Genomic DNA, 23831 nt, shown 5'->3' on the forward strand with positions numbered 1-23831 from the left:
AGACCCTCGATCCAGCCGTTGAGATCGAAAACACTACGAGTCTTCCCCCCTGCCGACTTCCCCCCTTCAGACTCCAGAGTAGCATCAAGCCGCCTCACCTCGACAAACAAGCCGCCGCCGAAATTCTCCTCTTCACCTTTCCCCTCCCAGCGCTAGCGGCTTCTGTTAGTGCCACTGAGTCCTTGACCCCCATACCTGGCCGCCAAGCATACGAAGGCATAGAAACGGTACATCCATCCACTTGGCCGCATTTCACACATGAGCGACACCGACCTAACTCTCTTCTGATCCTCGTAGGCTTGTAGTACGGATACTCATACCTTAGCCTCTGTCCCCCCCAAACTATCTTCCTTACCGACGCTTATTACCTGCCTATCCATCCACCGATCCATCATCCTTCATCATCCACATACCTTACTTTATATCTCACCTACCCTTTTCCACCCTCGTCCACATTTCCCATCAATCCGAGGCTTGGACACTTCCCGTGCAGATCTCGCCTCTGCTTCTAGTTGCCGATCACACTCGTCCAATTACGGCTCCTTTTCTACCGACGCCTTTAGCACAGCATACCTCACCACCTATTTTACTGTCTGTCGCTTTCTGCCCGACTCACTTTTGCTACGTCTTTGCTGGCACGAGACCGCCGCTAGCCTCGATTCTGATTGCCGGCCAAGTCCAAGCGCAAGGCTTCTTTTTTACTCTTTGCTCTAGCATCGCCTGCTGTAGAAATCATCGACTATTGAGCATCTACCGACTTAAGAGATTGTCGCACCACCACACTCGCGCGAGAGAAGGATCTCTAGATACGCCGACGCTTGCTGGCGGACCATGCTTCACCCATAAGCGCGTCGATCTCTTCCTCTCTTCCCACCATTCCCTGTCGACGACTCTGCAACGCCGATCATCGCCCCAGAATCCACCAAAGAATCCCCTCAAAACCTGCTTCATTCGCTGCTACGTTCCATTGCTGGATAGCATCCCGATTCAAACCTGCCACACTTTCTACAACTAGACGTTGAGGGTCCCCAAACACTCAACGCCTAGTACTCGCTGTAGCAATCACGGCCAGCTCACAAAAGAACGAAGACCAAGACTTGGTCATGGACGCCCTCAAGAACATCGCCAACAATGTCCCCGATTGGCTCAATCGTCTCGACGAGCTTGGGGACCAAATAGACCAACGTCAAGTTGAGCTCGCTGCCCTTGGTGCAGACAGCTCGTCGCGATCAATCAAGAACCGCGGCTCAACCGAATCACTCAAGCCAAAGGACGAACCCGCCAATGCTATCCCTCCAACCGACGACGAATTGAATGCCGAAAAGGCCGACGCTCAACGAGCCACTGGCGCCAAGACACCTCCCCAAGACGAACCGAAAAGCAACGATCAACCCTCTAGCCCTAGTAGCGGCACGCCATCTGCCCTCAAGAAACAAACCGAGCAAGCAATGGCCCTGGCACAAGCTCGAGCTCGTGCTATAGTAGAGAAGAGACCCCGACCGAATTCCGTCCTTTCAGTTGAGGAAGGCGCGCCGATCAAGTACCGATCACGAAAACTGGTCATGGTCTACTACGACAGCTATGTGCAGCTCTTTTTTGAAGAGCTAGTCAAATTTGTGTCAGCTAGCCGCAACCTGATGCGCAAGGCCAAAATGGCAGCAAAGGTGGCACAGATTCGTCGCTTGGCGGAACAAGAACTACCCGAAGACGAAGACGGCGATAAGGCTGGCGATCTCCAGCCAGATACCAATACCAGTGCCTCCGACGCGCTGCCGTCCTTGCGGTACATGAGCACAAGGCGAATGGGACCCGGCGGTCGGAGGGGTCCTTCATTTACGAGAGCCGGACAGGCCGGCGGTGGTGGTGCAATGATGGGTGATGGGGGCCCGGATGCCTATGACGAGCTGGACAAGTGTCTTGAATACGTGCAAAATCAGTGCGAGCACGCGGCACACCAGTTCCTGCGTGATGGAGAGTGTTCAGAAGAAGTTGGCAACATTCAACGTCGGTTGGCGGAGACAAAGGAGCTAGCCCTGAAGGAGATGGAGCGAGTCCAGAAAGAGGAGCCCGAGCTGCTGAAGGCGGCCAGCGAGGCGAACAAGGTGCGGACTCTTCGACCAACGAGCATGCGGCGGGAGCTCACGGCCGCCAAGGACAGCAACCCACCCATCACACCTAGGAAGCTCGAGGTTGATGCAAAGATTGAGGCCGATACCAAGACTCCAGTTGCTAAGACGATCGAGGTGGACATGTCGAAGCCACTCGAGGCAGACGATGGGCCGATTGAGGCCGACAACGACGAGGGCATCGACGACATGGAAATCACCCTGCCGCCTCGGCTGAACTATCGATCTACGAGGGCGATGCGTGGCTAGACGCCATCATCGGATATTGCAACCCATTTACAAAAGGCATATTTCTGTTTTCTTTATTTTAATGAATGAAACGGCCTCACCTGGGGATAAGAGGAGCATTGACTGGGAGCCAACGAGAACCAAAACGGGGGCGCGGGGGGAGGGGGGGGTTGGTAGGCACGTGGACAGAAGAGGGTCAAAAGATTTGCCGCCGATGATATCAAAAAACAACATGCATAGCATAGCGTCTGCTTCTTCACCATCGCTCGAATTGCATAGGAGGTCGCTTGCGTCGTACATATTTGAACTGAGGAGGGATTCTTTCTGGAAAGAGAAAGAGATGGCGAGAGAGTTGGGTTTACTGTGAAGCACAAGGCGAGGGAATCACATTTTATTTTACTGTCTTTAATAGTACGGAGAAGAGGACGGGCCTCGAGTCAACCGTCTCAGGTACAGCAGCAGCAGCAGCAGCAGCAGTGTCTAGCTGATCTGCCGAGTCAATCGAAAGGTTTCTTGCATCATGATGATGTCTGCTTGTTGAGTTCGTGCCCTGTATGCCAGTCTATTGATGTATTATTCCATACTCTACTCCGTAGAGTAAGTGCGTAGAGTAAGTGCGTATTCGTCATCCATACGTGAAAGGCACTCCCGATATGCCTCATCCCACTTCTCCGTTCTCTCGTTCCTTCTCAAGATGATTATACCTCATGGTACAGCAGGTAATTGAGGCGGGCGGATAACCTCTCATTCACACGACTGGAGCCAAGTCTTTATGTCATTTCCCTTCTCAGCATACTATGTTTCTTGCCGAAACGTTTTCCTCGTGGCGGCCACGAGGATTCCGGCGCCCTTGATCCCGCCGTCATGGCAAGGGCTCAGGACGATTCTCACCGGCAGAGGCGACTGTGATTCCGGCCCGCCCGCAGAGTACTCTAGCTTCACGATCTTGTCCAAAAAGTCTTGTGTGTCGGCGAGGTAATCTTGGAAATGGGAGATGCAGCCACCCGTGTAACCGACACCTAGCTCCATACTAGGAGGAATGCCTTGCTTCCGCTGCTGGTGGTGGTGATTGTGTTGGTGGTTTTCGTCTTGATGATGATGGTGGTGGCCCTTTGGGACAGGAGGTGGTACGTCTTCTGCGAATTTTAAGAGGGCGAAGGTGGCGGCTGCGACGATGCCTGCGGCACGGATCTCGATTGCTTTTGCGATGTGGTAGAGGGCTGCCGCGATTGTTGGTGTCCATTGGAAGGGGGTGGATGGTCCCGTTCCTGCTTCTATCTCTCCTACTGGGAACTGCTTTTCCAGCATCGACTGTAGAGGGGACGGGTCGGAAGGATTGTCATCGGCAGGTTTAAAGTGGCTCAGGAACGTCGTCGTCAGCGCGTACCTCGTGAGCAAGCCTTCTGGTAATGAGGATTCGTCGAAGCCAAGAACGGTACGGAGGTAGTCAACTAGAACGAGGCGACCCAGCTCGCCGAGATAGCGGCCGGCCGTCATGTATTCCAGGGGCTGGAAGCCAGCAATCTCGCCCGGTCCGACGAGGGCTTCGTCAAGGGCTGTGTCCCATGCTGTGATGAAGCCCAGTTCGCGTAGGGGTGGAGCCGTACCACGGATGCTCCATTCCGTGTTCACGGCGATACGAATGTGGCCGGCGGGTTCGCCAGGGAGGGTACTCACGGCTTCGGGCCATTTTCCGGGGCCTAGGGCGGTGAGAGGAAGGGAAATGGTGGCATTGCAGCCTGTACCGACGATGAGGCCCATGCTTGCCTTTTTGATAATGAGGGATGGTGACTTAGATTCAGACTTTGATTTTGTCTTGGGACTGGACTTGAACTCGTCAAATAGATAGATGAAGGTGATTAGTGTTGAGACGGAGTCGTTTGATATAGCGGCGGCGTGGATGGGTGGCAGAGGGCTGCTGTGGATTCCGTTGGATTGGGCATTGCGAGCTTTGTCGTAACCCCTGATGAGCAAAGGACCTAGCGTTGCGTAGCCTTTTATACTGAAGCCTTTGCCCATTGTCATGATTTGCGCTTCGGCAATAGAGCGCTGAATCATGGGGAAGCTGAAAGTGATACCCATGGGGATGGACTCATCATCATCGGGCAGGAGGGACTCCTTGCGGGCATTGCGGACGACGGATGCAATACGGGCGCCAATCCAATCGAAGAGGAGCTGGGGATCCCCTTTGGCATCTGCTTTGACGCGATCGTCTATGGGCCATGCTTCCTCTTTGAGTTTGAGGGTTGATGAGGATGAGGTTCCATTGGGCTTGGGCTTGGATGAGGTTGCCTTGTTGGTATCTGTGGAGTATTTGCGCCCGAGCTCGACGAGGCCTACCCTCAGATTCGTTCCGCCGCTGACGTGGAGGTTAGCGATTTGATTCATTCTTCAGAGAAGCCTTGCAGCATGGCGAGATGCGCATTGAGGGAGACGGTTGAAAGAGCTTGTTTGGGGAGGGCGCAGGCAACGTACATGTCGATGGCCAAGTGTCTATAATGCGTCGTTAGCTCCAGTATCAAAGATGGCAAATAACACACCAATTTCATCACAACTTTCCACTACTCTGGGTAATTTGAAAGGGTTCTCTAAAAGAGATGACCGGCATCCCAGGAAGTTGGGCGGAGTCGAGAAAGAATCGTGGGGTTAAAGGAGGGAACCATCATACCTTCCACGACCTTCCTGGCTGACATGTCGTAAGATGGACTCTGAGATGGGCGTGGAGAGGAACTGATCCTGGGCGTGAAGGGCGAGGTCTTTGAAATTGGACAAGAAAAGGCTGGACAGTGTATGAATCTTGTGGGCATCGACCTGGAGGGGCTGCAGGAAGTGCTGCAGGGTAGAGCCGGGATCCATGTCGTTTGTGCTCAAACGCGGGGGTCGGTGGTGAGGCGTGAGTGAGGCGCGAGGCGACGAGGCGATGAGGCTGTTTCCTACGTTTGTGTGTCTGTATAATGACCTGTAGTTTTGTCTACTGTCTATGTCACTCTGCAGCCCTTGCTTTGCTTCGCCGGGTCAAAGGCCGGTTGCTTTGCTGGGCGGGTGTTCGTTTGCGGATTAGGTAGGTATGCTCGCTGTGGTGGCTGAGATAAAGCTTTACAGGCAGAGAGTGGAAAATGGCTTCGTTGTCGGGAATAAAGAAATCTAAAAGTTGAATCTGACGTTTGAAGTTGCGCAATGTGTGGAAAAGGAGATGGGAGAATGACAATATGGAGCATTGAGTATGGAGCAGGGCACGTTACACTCAGCTGAGATGCGCCTGCTCCATCATCCACACCTGATGTCCTTGCCGTTGTAGCTCGGCCCAGAACAGGAAGGGGAGAGGTCCTCTCCTCAGTGGAAACTTGAAAGCAACAGCGGGCCACTGAGTCACTTCCTCCAGATAGGTACATATGACATGAAGCTGCACGGGTACTTTATTCAGGTACCGTTACCACCTCATACTTGCTTGACATATTTCATACATTCAGCATCTCTTCTTGTGGTTTCTACGAATAAGTGAGAGGTTTTTTACTGTTCAGTGGACACAAATAAGGTCTGATGAGGTCAGATGGGTAGGTACAGTCGAGGGGCAGAAGTACCTCGCACTGTTACATCAGCGCCAATGGACCCTCCCGCACCTGACGATGGAATGCAACAGCTGATAAGATAAGGCAGTGAGGAGCTGACGGGACGGGAGGTTCGCCAGGAACAGGAAGCCCCCCGCTGTTGCCCGTTGATGCTGATGGCGTGCCGCTGGACACGGAGCTTACAAGGTGGAGATATAAGAGTACTTTGGCATTATGCTAGACTTCTGCGTAATCTTATGTACTCTGATAATCTCATACAGCGTTTCCCCATCCAGCTAGCGTCGACGTTCCACCAACGTCCGCTCCGTCGTTGCTAAGGGTCTCTCCGTAGAGATCCTAGACTCCTATTGGCTGAAGAGTGCATTGTGCATTGCGCGCATCCTGCGTCTCTGTCGCAATCTCACAGACACACATACACCAGTGCCAGTGCCAGTGCACCACCACCACCACCACCACCCCTCGCGACGTGATCCCGTCATTACTAAACTCTGCTTCGGGGGGACCTCTCGAATACCTGCAGCTCCTCTTCTCCAAATGGGGGCGCATCGAGGCTGTTCAGAACACCGCTCCGTCTACCGTCAACAGCGCCAAGAAGAAGAAGCTCGATCCCAATTTACTATCGACCCGACGACTACGACTACTCTCGCATCCCAAACTCCTTCTCCGTACCGATACCCCGAGTCCGAATATCCCGTTGTCATGGACGAAAAGCGAGACTATTACGGATACCGCACATCGACACCTCCTCCCTACCCGGCCATGTCTGCGCGGATGACCCGGAGAAGGGGCATCTTGCCCGCCCTGGCTATGGCTGTCTTGTTCGCCTACTCTCTGTGGAATTACCTGCGCCATCCCTTGAGCAGCAGCACTAGCAGCAGCAATACTCGCATCGTGCCTCAGGAGCCGCCGGTCGAGGTTGCCAAGAGCTTGGTGCCTTTGGAGGCGCACATTATGAGCAAGTGTCCGGATGCGAGGGTATGCAATAATCCATGCCGAGATGACACATCTACGATTGAGGAGAGAATGCTGATGTTGTTCGCGTTTAGGACTGCTTGAGAGATTTGGTTCTGCCTACCATGGTCAAGTCCCTTGACAAGGTGAACTTTACCCTTTCATATATCGGCACGTAAGTAATCACTCTCCTTTGAGGCTCTCTGGTGCTCGACGAGACTGACTGACGATGCCGCTATCCAGACCGACCGAGAACGACGGCGTAGACTGCAAGCACGGCCCTGCTGAGTGTATGTTTGCTCTTGCATAAAACACAAACCGCACTACATGTGAATGCTAACCTCGACGACAGGCATGGGAAACATTATTGAGCTTTGCGCCATCCATCTCTACCCCGATCCCAAGATCAATCTCGGATTCACCATGTGTCTTACCCGCGAATACAGTGCCATCCCTGACCGTACTCTGGTCGAGGACTGCGCTCTGGAACACGCCATTGACATCAAGGCCCTTGACGACTGTGCTACCCAGGACGACGGTGGCTTCGGCGTTGGTATGCTGCGTGACAGCGTCCGCCGGAGTAAGGATGTAAGTCTTGCCCACATTTCCCTCCTATCTAAGGTAATCTTTGTCTAATCAACCGTATAGGCTGGCGTCACCAAGAGCTGCACCGTCCGTCTCAACGAGGAGATTTACTGCATCCGGGACGGCGGCGAGTGGAAGGACTGTCCACACGGTGCCGGCCCTAACGATCTTGTCATCGCTATTGAGAAGCTGTATCGTTCTGCTTAGAGTTCTTGAGGGGCTCGTACACCTCTGTCCATAGCTCGCTGGCTTCGCCAAGTGTGTAACTTAGTGCAATACCATCCATACCCGCCTCCTCATCTCCCTTCATGATCTCGAGCGTCTCCACGATGCTGTCGAGACCAACCGCCTTGCCGACCGCCTGCGTCGCGCCGGCCTCCAGCTGCACGTGTACAATGTGAATGTGGAAGTGGTAGTACGTCGGCTGGTAGTGGACGTAGAGCTTGAGCTGGTCGATCTCGATGTCGGGGTACTGCTTCACCGTCGCAGCCAGCAACTTGGCCTTCATGTGCTGCAGCCAGGGGATGTGCTTCTTGCGGAGGTCGCGCAGGGACCAGATGTCGCGGCGCTCGACGAGAGCCAGCAGGTGGAGGCCCTCGATCGTCTTGCGGTCCCAGTTGAGGTCCGGGATGAGCAGGAACCCTTCGTCGCCTTGGGTTCCGAGCTGGGTGCGGTAGATTACGTCTTCGACTTCGGTGCGGCCTTCGATGATGTTGAAGACCCAGTCCAGCCGGCCGTCGCCGCGCTTGCGTTGCATGTAGGGGCGGATATGGGAGGCGTAGAGCTCTGGCGTCTCAGTGACGAAGCGGACGCCTTGTTTGCTGTATTTTTTGATGTGGGCGGCGGTGCAGGGGTAGATTAGGTTTATCTTGAGGTCGGCGAGGGAGGTGTCGGTGGAGGTGGAGGAGGTGTTGGCGAGGTACCAGTGGTAGATGTCGTTTGCGCCCAGGTTCGTGATGGAGGAGAGGGTTGTTGGGGTTGCGGCTAGGTAGGAGGGGTCGGCTGGGAAGGGGGCGCGTTCGAGGATTAGGAGGGCTGGGTTTGAGTCGATCGTTCCGAGGAGGGAGGTGCGACGGCCTGCTTGGTCTGGTGAGGGTATCGTCAGTGTTGGCGCCCGGGAGTTTGTGGTGGCGGTGTGGCTAGATCATACCTTGGTTGAGGACGCGATCGAGCTTGAATCTTGGGATTAACGCCTCGGCGTTTGCTTTGACGTCTGCCATTGTGTCGGATTGGATTGTGGCCGGGTGGTTGAAGAGTTGTAGAAGGTAAGTCGAATCTTAGAGCTTGGATCGTACCTTATCGGGAGGTGAGGGAGTCTACACAGCGGGCTCAAACGGGACGGGAATTGACGATGGGGAAAAAATGGCGGGATCGGCACCCGGGTTGACGTGGCCGAGTGGCAGGAATACTCAGTACACCACCGCAAGTCCTGACCCCGCGACGGATTACCCCGCGGTGGGGCACCAGCTCCTGCCATTGTCGCCGATGCTCGTCGTCCGTCGTCCCTGCCTCCGTCCAGTGTCGATAATTCGGGAGGAAGGTGCAGAATATCCGTATCCTGATGACTTTGATTATTTCGACCCAATTCTTTCCAGTCACCTCATCACTCCATGATCACTTCATCCTTTCGACATACGATGTTTGCTGCACTCGGCTCTCTGAGCGGCACACTGCGAAACCAACAGCTAACACAGATCCATACATGCCACGAAAATCAGACATGTCTGTCAACAAGATACGATGACGTACCGCTGCATGGTACATCATGTCTTTTTCGTTCCGTCCAGGTATTCAGATACCACCTCTGAGATGTACTCAGTGTCAAGGCTGACGTGTAAATCCAGGCGCCACAGCCTGCTTGACCCGGGATCGAAGATCGAAGCACGGCCCGTCCTAAGCCGCTCCGGAGCTCAAGTCTATCCGACTCCTCTCCCAGGTCCCGGTCCCGGGCCTGGATTCAACACAGCCGTGGACAGTGGTGGAGACGACATATCAATTTCAATCATCGGGCGGAGACATTTGATGACTTTGCGATACAGTGTCATCTTGCACTGACCACGTAGTACTCCGTTTGATGAATTCTGACAGATTGCGATCGAGAAAGGAGGACAGGACAAGCCATATCGCCGCGATTTCGGCGTTTTCGCCTCGGGAAATTCGCGCCTTACTCTCGGCGGCGACGGCGCAGCGCGACAAAACAGCACAAATCGCTCGCCGGCTTGTCAACCTCCCACACTATTCAAGGCGCACTGCTTGGCGGTTCGACGCCGTGTAACCCGGCAATATTCGCGCAACGAGCGCCATTACTGCGTTCAACATTGTTGGCTATGACAGTGACGATGCATCGAATTACCTCCACAGCGGCAGAAGGACCGCAGCACTGAGACCACCGATACCCGCAAGAACAGAGTTCAGGGTCGAAAGACGACAGTCATTAGCGGAGCAATCCACCCCAGCGCGGGCCTGTCCGCCGCCAATTGCTGCATCATGAGAGTCTATCGACCGGAGGGTCGGCGTTGCAAACCCGCCGAACTCTATTCACCCGCTCCGGTTGCAACTCCCCGGCCTTGGATCACGACTCAAACACTTTTGGTTCCCAGGTCGTGGCATTGTCGATTAAACGACAAGTGTCCTCCACCAACATGCATAGGCTTCGGGGAATTGTTCAAAAGTGCGTCGCGGCTTGGAAAGGCGCCCGAGAGCAATTACAAGCACCCCCGCAAGAGTTGAATGACACCGCAGGCAGGCAGGCAGCACAATGCGAGCAAGAGACATTTTTGCGGCGGCCAAATTTGATGTCTCAGACCTTAGCCACTGGGTGTACTCGTATGTCAGCCACTTCCCACGCACCATCAGCCCTAGTGTAGCTGGGAGACACCAGGCACTTTACACAGAAGCTAAGCCTGTCGCGAAAGGTTTTCTGTCTCTGTAAAGTCCTTGGTACAATCGCTGCTTATGTGAGTAGGTAGCTATGCGATTTGGGCCGTAGATGCGCGTCCCAACCAACAGTTTCAAATAGGACAGGCATTTCCAACCAACCGCTGCGGGCAAAGATCCTTCGTTTCGTGCCGCTATCCGTACCAACTAATGTACTTCAAAACCGGGGGGAGACACACCAAGTAGCGTCGATAAGTGGCCAAACATTGAGGGGCTCCAAGTATGAATACCTTAGTTGGACTCGTCCTAAAGGTTACGAGCACCTCGCGCATCTCTATCCAATACCCCTGGCGCTGTATCCGGACCAACGTACATGTCGACCCGCCCAACCCCATACCATCGTAATCATCCTCTTAAAAGCCAGCTTTTGATCATCTTTTCGTCCACATCTCTCACAATTCCCTGCTCACTCCTGTCGCTAGCGTTTCCACATGCCCAGCGTTCTGGGTTGACAAGAAGCCGCCACGATACTACTAGAAACCGAAAGGCCGTCGGCCATTAGCCATTAAGATCATCGCTAGGGATCATTAGAGACGGTGGGAATTCACCGAGTTGTTCCACAGCTCCACACGCATCTCCCTTCTCTACCTCCCCACCCTGCAACAACTCCGGAATATTACTCTACCCTTGACACGGGCTCGAACTAGACTCGACTTGAGTCTTGGACGTCTTTTCGAAGTACAAATTGGACGTTGTCCCCTCGTTCTCGTCCCACCTACCCAGAGTCACCCCCCGTATCCCAAATCATACTACGTCAACCACTGTCAACATGGCGGCCAAAGAGGAGGTGCCTATCCCCGAACCAAGAGGTCTCCCCTTCTTAGGACACATTGCCGAGTTCAATCCTGAGAATCCATTGAACGACCTACATCGTTTGGCTGATACATATGGTAAGCCCATTCACTTTCTTTCAAGGCGTGTCTCCATCACTCCAACTCAAGTTTGCTAAAACCATACTTCCAGGCGAGGTTTACCGGCTACGCATGCCAGGAATGACTGTAGTCTTCGTATCCACAAACGCCCTTGTCAACGAAGTGTGCGACGAGACTCGCTTCCAAAAGTCCTTGAACAATGTCCTTCGCGTAAGAAAGACCAAGAGTCCCCCGGACAGCAAGCAAGGCTAATTGTCCTTACAGGAAGTCAGACACATCGCCAACGATGGTCTCTTTACCGTAAGAATCCCCTCTATACCCACAGCAACATTCTTGCTAACGAACTTCCAGGCCAAACCAGAGGAACCCAACTGGGGCATCGCGCACAGAATCCTTATCCCAGCTTTCGGTCCCGTCACCATCCGCGGCATGTTTGACGAGATGGCCGACGTTGCCTCCCAAATGGCCATGAAATGGGCCCGCCACGGAAGCCAGACCCCGATTCGTGTCACTGACGACTTCACTCGGCTGACCCTCGACACAATTGCCCTCTGCTCAATGGACTTCCGCTTCAACTCGTACTACCGCGAGGAACTCCACCCCTTCATCAACGCCATGGGCGACGCTCTCACAGAATGCGGCAACAGGGACAAGAGACCAGCCTTTGCCAACTACTTCTTCCGGAGCACGGAGCAAAAGTTCTTTGCCGACATTGAGCTGTTACGTAAAACGGCCAGAGAAGTTCTTGAATCACGCAAGGCAAACCCATCGGACAGAAAGGACCTGTTGTCTGCGATGCTGAACGGCGTGGACCCTAAGACGGGCCAGAAGATGACCGATGCTAGCATCATTGATAACCTGATTACGTTTCTTATTGCTGGCCATGAGACAACCTCCGGCATGCTGTCTTTTGCATTCTTCGAGCTTCTGCGCCAACCAGCGGCATACCGAAAAGCCCAGCAGGAAGTTGACGACGTCATTGGGCAAGCCCCTATCACGATAGACCACCTTTCAAAGCTGCCTTATTTAAATGCCGTAAGTCTCGACGGCTCTATACACGATCCTTTAAGACAATCACACTGACATTCCGACCTGCTAGGTTCTCCGCGAGACTCTCCGTCTTTGCGCCACGATCCCGGCTTTTGCCGTTGAAGCTAAGGAAGACACCCTCATCGGCGGCAAATACCCAGTCAAGAAGGGCGAATCCATTGCCTGCCTGCTCGGCAAATCCCAACTTGACCCAATCGTCTACGGCGACGATGCCGGCGAGTTCAAGCCCGAGAGAATGCTGGACGAAAACTTTGAGCGAACCCAGAAGGAATTCCCAAACTCGTGGAAACCCTTTGGCAACGGTATGCGCGCTTGTATCGGCCGACCATTCGCCTGGCAAGAGGCTCTGCTCGCCACAGCCATGCTGCTGCAAAACTTCAATTTTACCATGGATGACCCGAATTACCAGCTCAAGATCTCCGAGTCCCTAACAATCAAGCCAAAAGATTTCTATATGCGCGCGACTCTGCGGCACGGCATGAGTCCTACAGAGCTAGAGCACAAACTCGCGGGTAGGGGACCGATTAAGACCAAGCTGGCTCATCGGCCCTCGCCATCAGCTCGGGCGAACGGTGAACAGACCAACGGAAACAAGGCCTCCGCACGAAGCGGGAGACCCATTAGCATCTACTATGGCTCCAACAGTGGCACCTGTGAGGCCCTTGCCCAGCGCCTTGCGACCGACGCGAGTTCCCACGGATTCGATGCCACGGTCGTCGAGCCTCTTGATACCGCCCGCGAAAATCTCGTCAAAAATCAGCCCGTGGTCATCATCACTGCTTCATACGAAGGCCAGCCACCAGATAACGCAGCCCATTTCGTCGCCTGGCTCGAGAGCCTGAAGGACCAGGAGCTGCAGGATGTCCCCTATGCCGTCTTTGGCTGTGGTCACCATGACTGGGTGCAAACCTTCCACCGCATCCCACATCTGGTTGATACCACCATGGAGGAGCATGGAGGCAGCAGGCTCGTTCCCATGGGTCTTACCGACGCAGCCGAGCGAGACATGTTTTCCGACTTTGAAGTCTGGGAAGACGAAATCCTGTGGCCGGCTCTTGCTGAAAAGTACGAAGTGAACGAGGCACAGGACGGCAGTGGCTTGCAATCCGGCCTCGCCGTGCAGATCTCCAACCCGCGCACATCTACGCTGCGGTCCGATGTCCAGGAGGCTGTCGTTATGGAGGAGAAGATGCTGACTTCGCCTGGTGAACCCGAGAAGAGACACATGGATATCCAGCTCCCGTCAAATATGACGTACAGGTCGGGAGACTATCTCGCGGTGTTGCCCCTGAACCCACGCAGCAATGTCGAGAGAGTATTTAGGAGGTTCCAGCTAGCGTGGGATGCGTGCCTCACCATCTCTGGCGATAAGAGGACTGCCTTGCCAGTCAACCAGACGATCTCTGCCTTGGATATTCTCAGCGCGTATGTAGAGCTCGCGCAGCCAGCGACGAAGCGGAATATTCTGTCTCTGATGGAAGCGACCCAAGATGATGACACCATCAAGAAGCTGGAGCAGCTCGCCGGCGATGAGTATCAAGAGGAAATCACTCAAAAGCGGGTTACCGTCCTAGATCTCCTGGAGAGATTCCCGTCCATCGCGCTGCCTATCGGCGCGTTTCTCGCCATGCTCCCTCCCATGCGTGTTCGCCAATAGTATGTTCTCTCTGCTTCTCTCTTCCGAAACACATATCAGCTAACTTCTTGATCCCTTCAGCTCAATCTCATCCTCTCCACTTCGCAACCCCTCTCAAGCAACTCTAACCTACTCCGTTCTCGACTCGCCATCCTTATCGGGCCAAGGCCGCCACGTCGGCGTAGCAACAAGCTACCTCGCCGCTCTCAAGAAGGGCGACAAGCTGCATGTCGCCGTCCGGCCCTCACACGCCGCATTCCACCTGCCTCGCGACCCGGAAAACACCCCGCTAATTCTCGTCGCCGCTGGGTCCGGCATCGCACCCTTCCGCGGTTTCGTACAAGAGCGCGCGGCGATGCTGGCTGCGGGACGGACGCTTGCGCCTGCTTTGCTGTTCTACGGATGCCGAAGACCGGGCGCAGATGATTTGTACCGCGAGGAGTTCGATGCCTGGGAGAAGATGGGTGCTGTTTCTGTTCGGAGGGCGTATTCTCGCGCTACTTCGCAAGGGGAAGGGGAAGGACAGGGTGGAGGTTGTCGGTATGTGCAGGACAGAATGTACCGCGACAAGAAGGATGTATCGGAGCTGTGGGCTCGCGGGGCCAAGTTGTTTGTGTGCGGGACGAGGAGTGTGGGGAAGGCGGTTGAGGAGGCTTGCGTGAGGGTCATTCTGGAGTCTGCGAAGGAGGGCAAGGGTGAGGGACTTGCTGAGTTGAGGGATTTGGAATATGAAGGGGCGAAGAAGTGGTTTGAGGGGATTCGGAATGAGAGGTATGCTACGGATGTATTTGACTAAAGGGGTTCCTTGATGGGTAGAGGCTTGATTTGATGGGCTGGAAGGGGTTTGTGTTGAGTTTAGGATACCACTCCCCTCTGAGTGTTTGAAATCACATTTACGTTTGAACCTTAGAATAAGCAGGCATGTTTCATTACTGCACGAGCCAATAATTGGGGGTTTTATCATTGCCCGTTATCTCGCGATGGTTCCTTGTGAGGATACAAGTCTTTGGGTACATACTCATTACTGGTAGTTATCAGGCATGAACGGATCCAATCTAGCCTGGGATATACATGACAATGGCCACCCAAGATTCAGCAATCTGAAGACATGTCTGTCTAACAAATCTTTCCAATGCCAGTCTGAAATTCAGAAACTAACCTTCCAAAAGGTCAGGGCTCAGATGAAGAGTCAACCACAATGTCCACCTTCTCCCTCATCCATACAACAAGAAGGGATACCAGACCAGCCTCTTCCCCCCTTTTAAAGAAACAATCTTTCTTCAATCAAACAGAAATCTCCTCACGTTATCCTCACCCAGATCCCACGTCCCCGTCAAAGGGTTCTTATCCATCGCCTTGGCAATCAACGCCCCCTGCTCGTCAACACACGCAGACCGATGCTGCAGCCGCCACCACTGCTCCTCGGGCGTGCCCTCCCTCGAGTTCGAAATCTCCAACATCTTGTTCCTCATCATCAGCGCGTAGAAAAACCGGCTGTCCCACAGCCCGTCGCGCCGCGGGTTCTCCCGCAGCAGCCGGATCGCCTCGTTGCGCAGCTCCGGCACCCGGCACCGCGTCCCCGCGAGGAACAGAGGCCAGGTGGGGCCCATGTCCATGGTGAAGATCTCGCCGGGTAGGGAGGAGCGCTTTTGGTAGTCGAGCAGACCGGCGGAGAGCTGGATGACTTCGCGGAAGCGCGGGGTGAGGCGGGCCACGCGCTCGTAGCTGCAGCCGAGGGGGGACTCGAGGCAGTTGGAGAGGGTGAGGTACTGGGCGCGGAGGTGCGCTGCTTGGCTGTAGGATCTCTCGTCCGAGGTCTTGGTCTTGCGGGCGGCGGTCCAGAGGGGTGCGAAGCCGGTTGCCCATCGTGCCAGGGCGTCTCTGAAGTCTTGCCAGCGCGAGGCGGTGTCCTCGGCTCCCGTAGCCGCAGATGAGGATGAGTATGAGGATGATTTGCTGACAGCCCCGGTTTTTAAGCGCTCGCTCTCTTCTAGTTGTCTCCGGATGCGCTCGTTGCACTCGGAGAGGAAGTCTTCGCTTAACCCTAGCTGGGTCACGCGGCAGACGATGTCTGAGGAGTGCGTCACGTAGTGCTGCGTCACATCCCACCACCGACGGGCTTCCTGGAGACTACTAAAGATGGCGGGCATCTTGTGAATCGCGCTCTTCCTCCCTGGTCCTCCTTGGCAGCACCACGACTCAGACGAGTACGAGTCCTTCTTCTCTTCCGCGACAAGATCGCCCTCTACCTTCACGGGGCGCCTCTCCCGCCTTCGAAGCACACCGCAAGACCAAGACTGCTGGATAAGCCGCTGAAACACATGCAGCGCCTCCGTCTCGACGGCCTCGGCGCCAATAATGCTCTTATCCCGGCTCTTATCCTCCTCGCACCGGCGCAGCAGCTCATCCATCATCGTCTGCCCGCTATTGATAAGCGCAAACGCCGCCTTACGATCACCGTGGAGCACCTCGAAGCAGACAAAGAGCAGGCAGCAGACGATGGCGGCCCGGAGGCTGCTGCTGCTGTTGGTCTCGTCGCGGGGCGCGGCGACGGCCTTGTGGACCTCGCGGATGGCGCGGCCGTAGTACGAGAGGGCGAGGCCGTAGTGGGGCCCGATTGCGCCGAGCTGGGCGGGCGTGGTCGGCTTCAGGCTGTGGTGGAGGGCTTTGCCGATGCCGCCGACGGCCATGGCGGCGTACCGGACCGAGGCGTGCTGGTGGCTCATCTGCGGGATGGTCTCGGCCCATAGCTGCTCGTCGAAGAAGCCGCCGCCGAGGCGGTAGCGGCGGGAGAGCCAGTAGTCAAAGTATTGGCGTTCAAAGACGTTGACGAAGAGGTTCTCTGTGGGTTCGAGTGGTAGGCTGATGTCGATTAGTTGAGATTGCGATCTGGGGCGGGCGTTTGCGACGAGCGGCTTCTTCTTGGAGACGCGAGCGACGGAGGAGGAGGAGGAGGATGATGATGTTGTTGAGGATGATGGTGCTGCTTTGTTGGTGTTATCTGCGTCGTCTGAGCTAGGGGGCGAGGCCGAAGAGCTGTTGGGAGAGTCGTATCCTTCACAGAACCCTTGCCATTTCACGCATCGCTGGCATGAGGGCTTCACTTCATCGCACTTTACGTGTCGGCGCCTAGGGCCACAAGGCGTGAGAAGCTATTCCTGCGTTCTCTCTATCTCTCTCACTCAGAGGAGGAATACTCACTTGCCTGTGATGATGTTTTGATTAGCTACTATTAGAATATGGAAGAGAAGTCTTTCAAAACATGGACCATGGTGAGACCGGCTTACAAGTAATGCATCCCGTCCGGACCTTGTTGGCACTCGCCCGAGTCGCCCGTGGCCTTTTCTGTAAAGCAAACGTGAGAATCTGCGGCCTGTCATTGTTGCCTCCATTCCTGCTACAAATCAGAAAATCAAAAAATGTCAGCGCCCGATGTCCTGTCCTTTCTCGTTTGCCACCAACCAGATCTGTGTGTTCGCCGCCATGCATGTCGGGATGGGGGTGGGATCATACTTGGGGGCCGTTGGGTGTCCCGCTGGTTCGGTCCATGCCACACCAGGTGTCCGGGGCATCAGGAAGTTGATTTGGGTTCCGCCGTAGGTGCACGCAGACGAAGTCATTGTGGTTCGTTTTGTTCCTACTTTTCGAGAATAGAGAAGAAGAGATTTGCGAATCTTGGAAATTTGCTTTTGGTAGGGCGAAACTCCCGTCTTTAAGAGTGAATTCCATACTATTAACAAGAACTTTCCAAGGGAAAAGAAGAAGTTTGGGGGCCGGAAATGGCCCCCAAGACATATTACAACAAGGTTGAATATTGTCCCTCTTCCATGTACCACAAGGACTTGCCCACCACCACCACCCCCATTCCTTCGCGTCTTTCGATTTGATCAGCCTTCTCGGAGTCAGATTCCCAAACAAGAGAAGCGCCCGTTAAGGCGGCACGATCAGAGACCTTGGATTGGGTGCAGCCGGCGCTACTTCTGACGCCAGGGGATAGCAAAGGGACCACCAAGGGTGGGAAAGGGGGGGCCACCACAGCCGAGTTACTGGCACACGGGACACACCCGGGATCCCGTCCAGAAGCCAACTGCCAGCCTTACCCGCCCTGCCTAATTCAAACATACCCACTTAGTCCGAGGTCCTACTGACGTGCCTGTCCAACGTCGTCCGAGAAGTGCGAGGACTGGACCGGGGGGGAAGAGACATTGTATGCAACCTGCATATCAAGTGTGTGTCTGCCTAGGGGACCTGTGTCTCTGGGGATCAGTCGCAGACTCTCTGACTGGTTCGCCTGTCAGCATGGAGGTGTGTCTGTTACGCCACACCCTCCCTGCGTTGGAGCCAAAGATTTGATGGCGAGTCTACCGCGATCTTGGGTGGCCGATGACGACGGTGAGGCCTCTGGAGAGGTCTATGTCGATGTGCCACGATGATTCACGCTCAGCCCTAAAGAGCGGACTCTATGATGTCCGCTGCAGGCGGTGCAGCGTCTCTTATGCAGGAGTCCAGGAGAAGATACTGCCATTGCGAACCAATCTCGAGATCGCATCATAACTCTCACCATGTGAGGTGTCTACTACGCCTTCATTCTTCGTACCATGCTAGGCAGCGTTGTCATCGACACTACCAATAGACGTTTCAGAAGGACATAGATGAGTCGAGGTGACGGAGGCTCATGATACCCTTCTGCCTTGCTAGTCATGAGCATGTACTTTATGGCCGAAAAAGATTGGTTAGAAAGAGAGTCTCGTTATTGATTCCAAAGAAATAAGCCGATGTCATTTCATACGTCTCAGCCACTCATAAGGTTCGCCAGCGGGACTTTCTCGCAAAAACAAGAGCGCTCCGGGGACCCTGCCTGGCCTGCCACGCATTCGCGATCTTGGCGACGCCGTTCGCAGAGTTCTTGTGCGACACCAGACCTACTGTACCCTGAGCATCCGGGACCTTGGCGACTGATCTACAGGCGACTATCGATTGAAGACGGATACCTATCTCAACGGCTGCCAGTCGCTCGATGAGGATATTCTTCCAACCTCGCCTGGCAGATCATACCCACCCAGCATCCCAATCAATAGCGATCCAAAGGCGCCTGACAGGTAGACACACATATATGAATGCAGCCCAGGTAATAGGATCGGGTAACACATCCAACACTTCCAATGCAGAGCTTCCTTGGCCTTGATCACAAAGTTCCTTAGAATCTCAAGAATCAGGACCAACATGGCGAGCCAGGGTCTCTTCGAAACCGCGAAACCCCTTGCAATCCCACCATGCGTGGTAAGGCTAGTCAAAAAGCCACTCCCACCACAGCACAACCGGAACGATAATAAGCTCTAGCAGGGGAGAGGGGGGTTTAATGTACGGGCCAAAAAAGCAAATCAGCAACAGCGCAAAAGTGCGTTGTACCGGAACGGCCGAGACTGGTGCAGGAGGAGACCAAACCTCTTTGAGCCAGCCGATCTGCCGTCCTACGGGCCTGCTTACGCCAAGCCCTTCCGGCCCACGAGACTCTCGAAACTCAACCGAAGAGCCGACAAGACTTTTGCAGCTTTTGCAGCTTTCTCGTAGAATAGCCATAGAGCGAACTGATTCATTCATCTTGATAACATCATTTTCTGGCCTTGTTTTAGATTGTCGTGTGTACGATACAGTGGGTGAGCAAGTGTGTCGTGGCTCTCTTATGCATGCTTTTGGTGTCGGTCGCTCGAATGCGCTTATTGCTACAATCACACTAGCACGATATTGACGACGACTTTGAACTTCACGTGTATGTAAGCTTGGTCCGGAACAACGGGCACCGTTGCCGCCTTGTTTGGAAACCATGAGCCCCGAAGTCTTAGTCCATTGCCCTTTCGCTACTATCAAGCCAAACCCCTATGTAGCTGAAACCCCATGTCGTAAACACATCGTGGAATGCAGATGCATGGGCGGATTGCGGCGCAGCACAGCGGCGACTCCGTTATCGGTACGTGAACACGAAAAAACGCGGGGGATAAGGGCTGCGTGTGTACTACGAGGTCATTTATGTAGGCGTACGGGATATGCGTGCCCGTAAGGTGTGTGTGGATGTGCGGTGTATGGTGTGACGTCTGACTACACACTTTACCGACGTACGGCTGACAAGCCTCACTTCCCGGCTGACCAACATCGCGTATGGTGGATACACCTACGTGCAGGAGGGACCCGACGAGGGCCAACTACGCAAGTCGTTTGAGCGAGACTGCACTTAGTCAAGCAAAGTCAAAATTGGCAACGATCTTGGTCATGACCGCCGGAAACCTGGGGTTCGAAACCCGCCAGGGCAGCGATAACGGGGAGGAGGGTGGGATCGACTGCTCGAGACCACCTCATGTACTGTGTAGTCTGGTGGTCAGCTTATCGATAATCTGGACATCTTTGCCTTGACGTCGGTCAAAGTTCAGGCTAGCTCATTTCAATGACTTGGGCTCTCCTCTCGCCCTTCTTGGGTGGGCTGACGGGGGTTGGGCAACTTTGGAATGACGTTTCTGTACCGGGCCCGACCTTCCGAGATGGAAAACGATGTGGAATCACCCGATGGAGGGCGTTGGGTTCAGTCAGAAAAACAACTGCCCTGCAGACACCAGCGTGTGACGGTCGTGGCTAGTGTTGATAGAGGAGGCCTCGTACGAGACGTAAGAAGAGCCCCTCCTTGTGATGCCTGACTGGAAGGTCTACAAGGAAACAGACGCATACTTACTTGCACACCCGCTGCGGACTGCTTGCTCCCCATAGCATCAAGAGAGATCTTCCATCATCATCTCCTAGCAGAAGATAGCTTAGGTCCGATGATAACCTCATTTCGTGGCAGGATAGCTAACTTGCCCACGGAGAAAAGCTCGTGGAAGACTTATCCCTCGTGATTTGGGTCACTGGACCATAGGTAGCTTGATTGCGATTCAAACTGCTTCCTGCATGGCTTTGATGACAGAATGTCAGGTCTCCCCTGGCCAAAATGGTAACGTATCTACTAGCTTGTCTGGCTTGATCAATTTTACAGACACGGGGAGATTGATGTTTTGAATCTTCGGAAACATTTCCGCAGTTCCATTATTAAGACTAATGCTACACAACCTCTATCTTCAGGCGCGCGAATGGCGGCAATGTGGAGGTACACCCGACTCCAATGTCTGTGTCGATCATGAGAACCAATCCTTGACCTTCCCGCTAAATGTCGTCGGCTTGGCCTTCTCTGGGGCCCACTCTGACTCGTGAAGACGGCCAGACCAGAGATCGATCTCGTGAGCGCGGACGAACTAAGCATAGTCAGTGGACTGCGCTTCAACTTGTGTGAACGAAGAGGGAAACATACCTTGGTCTTGTGAACAATCTTCCACACGATGATGGGCACGATGAAGATGGGGATGCCGATATACGATGAGATAAAGTCCGAGGTCGACCAGTTACCAGCAAGGAAGACGGAGAAGCCAGCTACGAAGACGATAATGGTCGATCCAATGAAGCCGAACCAAGCCGCGAACGGTTGGAAAGGTGCCTTCCAGGGCAAAGTATCACGGCTGACACCTTGCACCTTCATCGCCTTGTGGAAGCGGATGTAGCAGAAGCAAAGCGTGGCCCACGCGATCAACCCAGCAACGGTACTCAAACTCAGCAACCAGTTGAACGCATCAGCGGCACCGCCAGACCCGAGACTGAGATACGCCAACGGGCCAAACAACCACGCGGTGATGACGGCAACGTACGGCACGCCGTGCTTGGTCGTGCGGCCGAAGAACTGCGGCAGCTGGCGGTCCGTCGTCATGGCGACGATCATGCGGGAGCCGACCCAGCAGTACGAGTTGCCCGCGCTCCAGGCGCTGACGAGGATGCAGGCGTTGACGATGGAGGGGAGGATGTTGATGCCGGCCTGGCGGATGGCGATGACCCAGGGGGAGGAGTTTGCGTTGCCCGAGTCGGAGACGAGGCCTTCTTCGCGGGGGTCGACGATGAGGGAGATGAGGAGGGCGCCGAGGACGTAGAAGAAGCCGATGCGCCATGTTACGCGGCGGGCGGCGTTGGGGATGGCTTTGTGGGGGTTGATTGATTCTGCGGCGCTGATGACGACTGTCTCGACCTGTTTTTGGTGTCAGTTTTTGTTCGCGAATCTTCTAGCTTCTCTGACTCTCTTCCCTTGAGGGGGAAAATAGAGAGACTGCGGCAGGGGATAACATACACCAATGAAGGAGAAGGACGCGTTCACAAAGGCAGCGAGGAAGCCCAGGAAGTGACCAGTCGAACCGGTGATGCCGTTGTAATCAACCCAGGCACCTGGGTTGTTCCAGTACCGGAAGCCAATGGCCTCGTGGTTGGGACCTCCGCCGGCGGTGATGATGATGGAGGTGAAGACTAGGCCGATGAAGCAGAGGACCTTGATGGAGCCGCCCACGACCTCGGTCTCGCCGTACCAGCGCACGCTGAGCAGATTACAGAAGAGGATAAGGGCGAGGGATATCGTGATGACGACCGCGGGCGTTATGTCTGTCCAGTACGATACCAGAATCGCAGCCGCCGAGGCTTCTGCGCCGATGGAGATTGTGTAGCAGTAGCCGTAGGAGATTGCGAGGGAGAAGCCGACGGCCGGGTCGATGAAGCGGGTTGCCCAGTGAGGGAATGAACCGGCGGTGGGAATCTGTAATCAAGAGTCAATTTGCCGTTACGCGAAATAACTGTGAGAGAGCGTCTTCTTTTGTCACGTACCAGCGTCGCAAGTTCTCCAATACTCTGCATCACACACCACAAAACGGCACCGACGATGATGTAGGCGAGCAGAAGACCAGCCGGGCCGGCCTTGGCGTAGGCCGAGCCCGTTCCGATGAAGAGACCAGTTCCGATACCACTGCAGAAACCAATCATGGTGACCTGGTAGTCGCGAAGACGGCGCTGGGTGCGGCCGTGGCCGCCGACGTTGAGCTGGGGCTCCAGGATGGCAGCCTTGTCGTCGTGGTGGTCGTGGTGGTCCTCGGCACCAGACTTCTCAATGTCGCGGACCACATCGTCGTCGGCGGCGGGCCCGATGGACCGGGGCCGGGAGGAATCGTACGCCGTCATGGCTGAATATCCTGTTTCTCAAGGACAGTGACTGAAGCCGGCGATTGTTCCGTTGGGGCTAAATGCCTATGTTTGTTCGAAACTTGAAGGAATGAACAGTCGAAAGGTTGTCCAGAGGGAACGGACTCGTAGACGTGGAGGGGCCCAGATCCAGATTATATGAAATACCTAGCGGGAGTCAATCCCATCTGCAAGATTTTTTTCGCATCCCTAGGGCGAGACCGGAGGACTGGGCACTAGACAATGGCATCATCGGGCTAGTTCGCGGGGCGTTCCTGGGTAGTGTGGGGGCATGAGGGGCGAAGATGAGAGCTTGCAGCAGATCGTGAAGCTGGGCGTTCTCACCGAGCTTGGCCGCGCTTCACCTCTTCACCTCGGTCTGCTTTCGGTCTGGATGTAGTCTTCTGCCATGGTGATACGATTACCACACGCTGTGAAGGTCTTGATGGCACCTCAAACGTGTCGCATTTGACACAACACATCAACAAGCATAGACACGAAGCTTCAGAAGCTATCCCATCTCCGGTCTCGCAGAAAAGCTTTGAGAAATGGAGCGATGGCAATTCCAGGTACGTAAAAATTCTTCCCAAGTTGGCCGAGGCGGGCGGGTCCGGGGTCGCGGAGGACGGGGTGCTGTGGGCCCCATCCAATTTGCGCCGGCGGTACGGAGGTACAAAGCGCGGTAGCGCGGTATGTGGCGGGCCCGATTCCACTCATTTCAGCACCCATTAGACTTGTGAGTGGCTAGAAGCGCCGGCTGCAATCTGCGAACAGGGAGGCGAACGCATGAGTCGTTCATCTGAAAATC

General features: G+C 54.8%; 8 protein-coding genes across 8 annotated transcripts; 4 read left to right on the forward strand and 4 right to left on the reverse strand.

Moving 5' to 3' along the window:
* Window positions 1–1103: 1103 nt before the first annotated feature.
* On the forward strand, window positions 1104–2375 carry CABS01_14481 (uncharacterized protein; the record flags this gene model as incomplete). The annotated part of the gene is made up of 1 exon (XM_060547820.1): window positions 1104–2375. One exon carries the CDS (start codon window positions 1104–1106, stop codon window positions 2373–2375), a length of 1272 nt encoding a protein of 423 aa, XP_060393329.1.
* A 774-nt stretch (window positions 2376–3149) lies between these two features.
* On the reverse strand, window positions 3150–5210 carry CABS01_14482 (hexokinase-1; the record flags this gene model as incomplete). The annotated part of the gene is made up of 3 exons (XM_060547821.1): window positions 3150–4713; window positions 4830–4847; window positions 5023–5210. 3 exons carry the CDS (start codon window positions 5208–5210, stop codon window positions 3150–3152), a joined length of 1770 nt encoding a protein of 589 aa, XP_060393330.1.
* A 1247-nt stretch (window positions 5211–6457) lies between these two features.
* Window positions 6458–7623, forward strand: CABS01_14483 (uncharacterized protein; the record flags this gene model as incomplete). The annotated part of the gene is made up of 5 exons (XM_060547822.1): window positions 6458–6898; window positions 6970–7049; window positions 7118–7164; window positions 7227–7454; window positions 7523–7623. The coding sequence occupies 5 exons, from the start codon at window positions 6458–6460 to the stop codon at window positions 7621–7623; spliced, it is 897 nt and encodes a 298-aa protein (XP_060393331.1).
* Window positions 7624–7637: 14 nt separating this feature from the next.
* CABS01_14484 (scavenger mRNA decapping enzyme) lies at window positions 7638–8679 on the reverse strand (the record flags this gene model as incomplete). The annotated part of the gene is made up of 2 exons (XM_060547823.1): window positions 7638–8545; window positions 8610–8679. 2 exons carry the CDS (start codon window positions 8677–8679, stop codon window positions 7638–7640), a joined length of 978 nt encoding a protein of 325 aa, XP_060393332.1.
* Window positions 8680–9199: 520 nt separating this feature from the next.
* Window positions 9200–9514, forward strand: CABS01_14485 (uncharacterized protein; the record flags this gene model as incomplete). The annotated part of the gene is made up of 1 exon (XM_060547824.1): window positions 9200–9514. The coding sequence occupies one exon, from the start codon at window positions 9200–9202 to the stop codon at window positions 9512–9514; it is 315 nt and encodes a 104-aa protein (XP_060393333.1).
* Window positions 9515–11066: 1552 nt separating this feature from the next.
* CABS01_14486 (bifunctional P-450/NADPH-P450 reductase) lies at window positions 11067–14750 on the forward strand (the record flags this gene model as incomplete). The annotated part of the gene is made up of 6 exons (XM_060547825.1): window positions 11067–11286; window positions 11360–11478; window positions 11533–11568; window positions 11620–12303; window positions 12368–13974; window positions 14036–14750. Coding segments are annotated over 6 exons (3381 nt in total), but the record flags the coding sequence as incomplete, so codon positions are not given.
* Window positions 14751–15234: 484 nt separating this feature from the next.
* On the reverse strand, window positions 15235–17574 carry CABS01_14487 (uncharacterized protein; the record flags this gene model as incomplete). Its single annotated transcript, XM_060547826.1, has 4 exons — window positions 15235–17083; window positions 17156–17180; window positions 17242–17348; window positions 17417–17574. The coding sequence occupies 4 exons, from the start codon at window positions 17572–17574 to the stop codon at window positions 15235–15237; spliced, it is 2139 nt and encodes a 712-aa protein (XP_060393335.1).
* A 3540-nt stretch (window positions 17575–21114) lies between these two features.
* Window positions 21115–23023, reverse strand: CABS01_14488 (amino acid permease; the record flags this gene model as incomplete). Its single annotated transcript, XM_060547827.1, has 4 exons — window positions 21115–21231; window positions 21288–22049; window positions 22149–22604; window positions 22673–23023. The coding sequence occupies 4 exons, from the start codon at window positions 23021–23023 to the stop codon at window positions 21115–21117; spliced, it is 1686 nt and encodes a 561-aa protein (XP_060393336.1).
* Window positions 23024–23831: the final 808 nt, after the last annotated feature.

This window comes from Colletotrichum abscissum (genome assembly GCF_030869225.1).
Source record: "Colletotrichum abscissum strain IMI 504890 chromosome Unknown Scaffold_54.1, whole genome shotgun sequence".
NCBI classification, from domain to species: domain Eukaryota; kingdom Fungi; phylum Ascomycota; class Sordariomycetes; order Glomerellales; family Glomerellaceae; genus Colletotrichum; species Colletotrichum abscissum.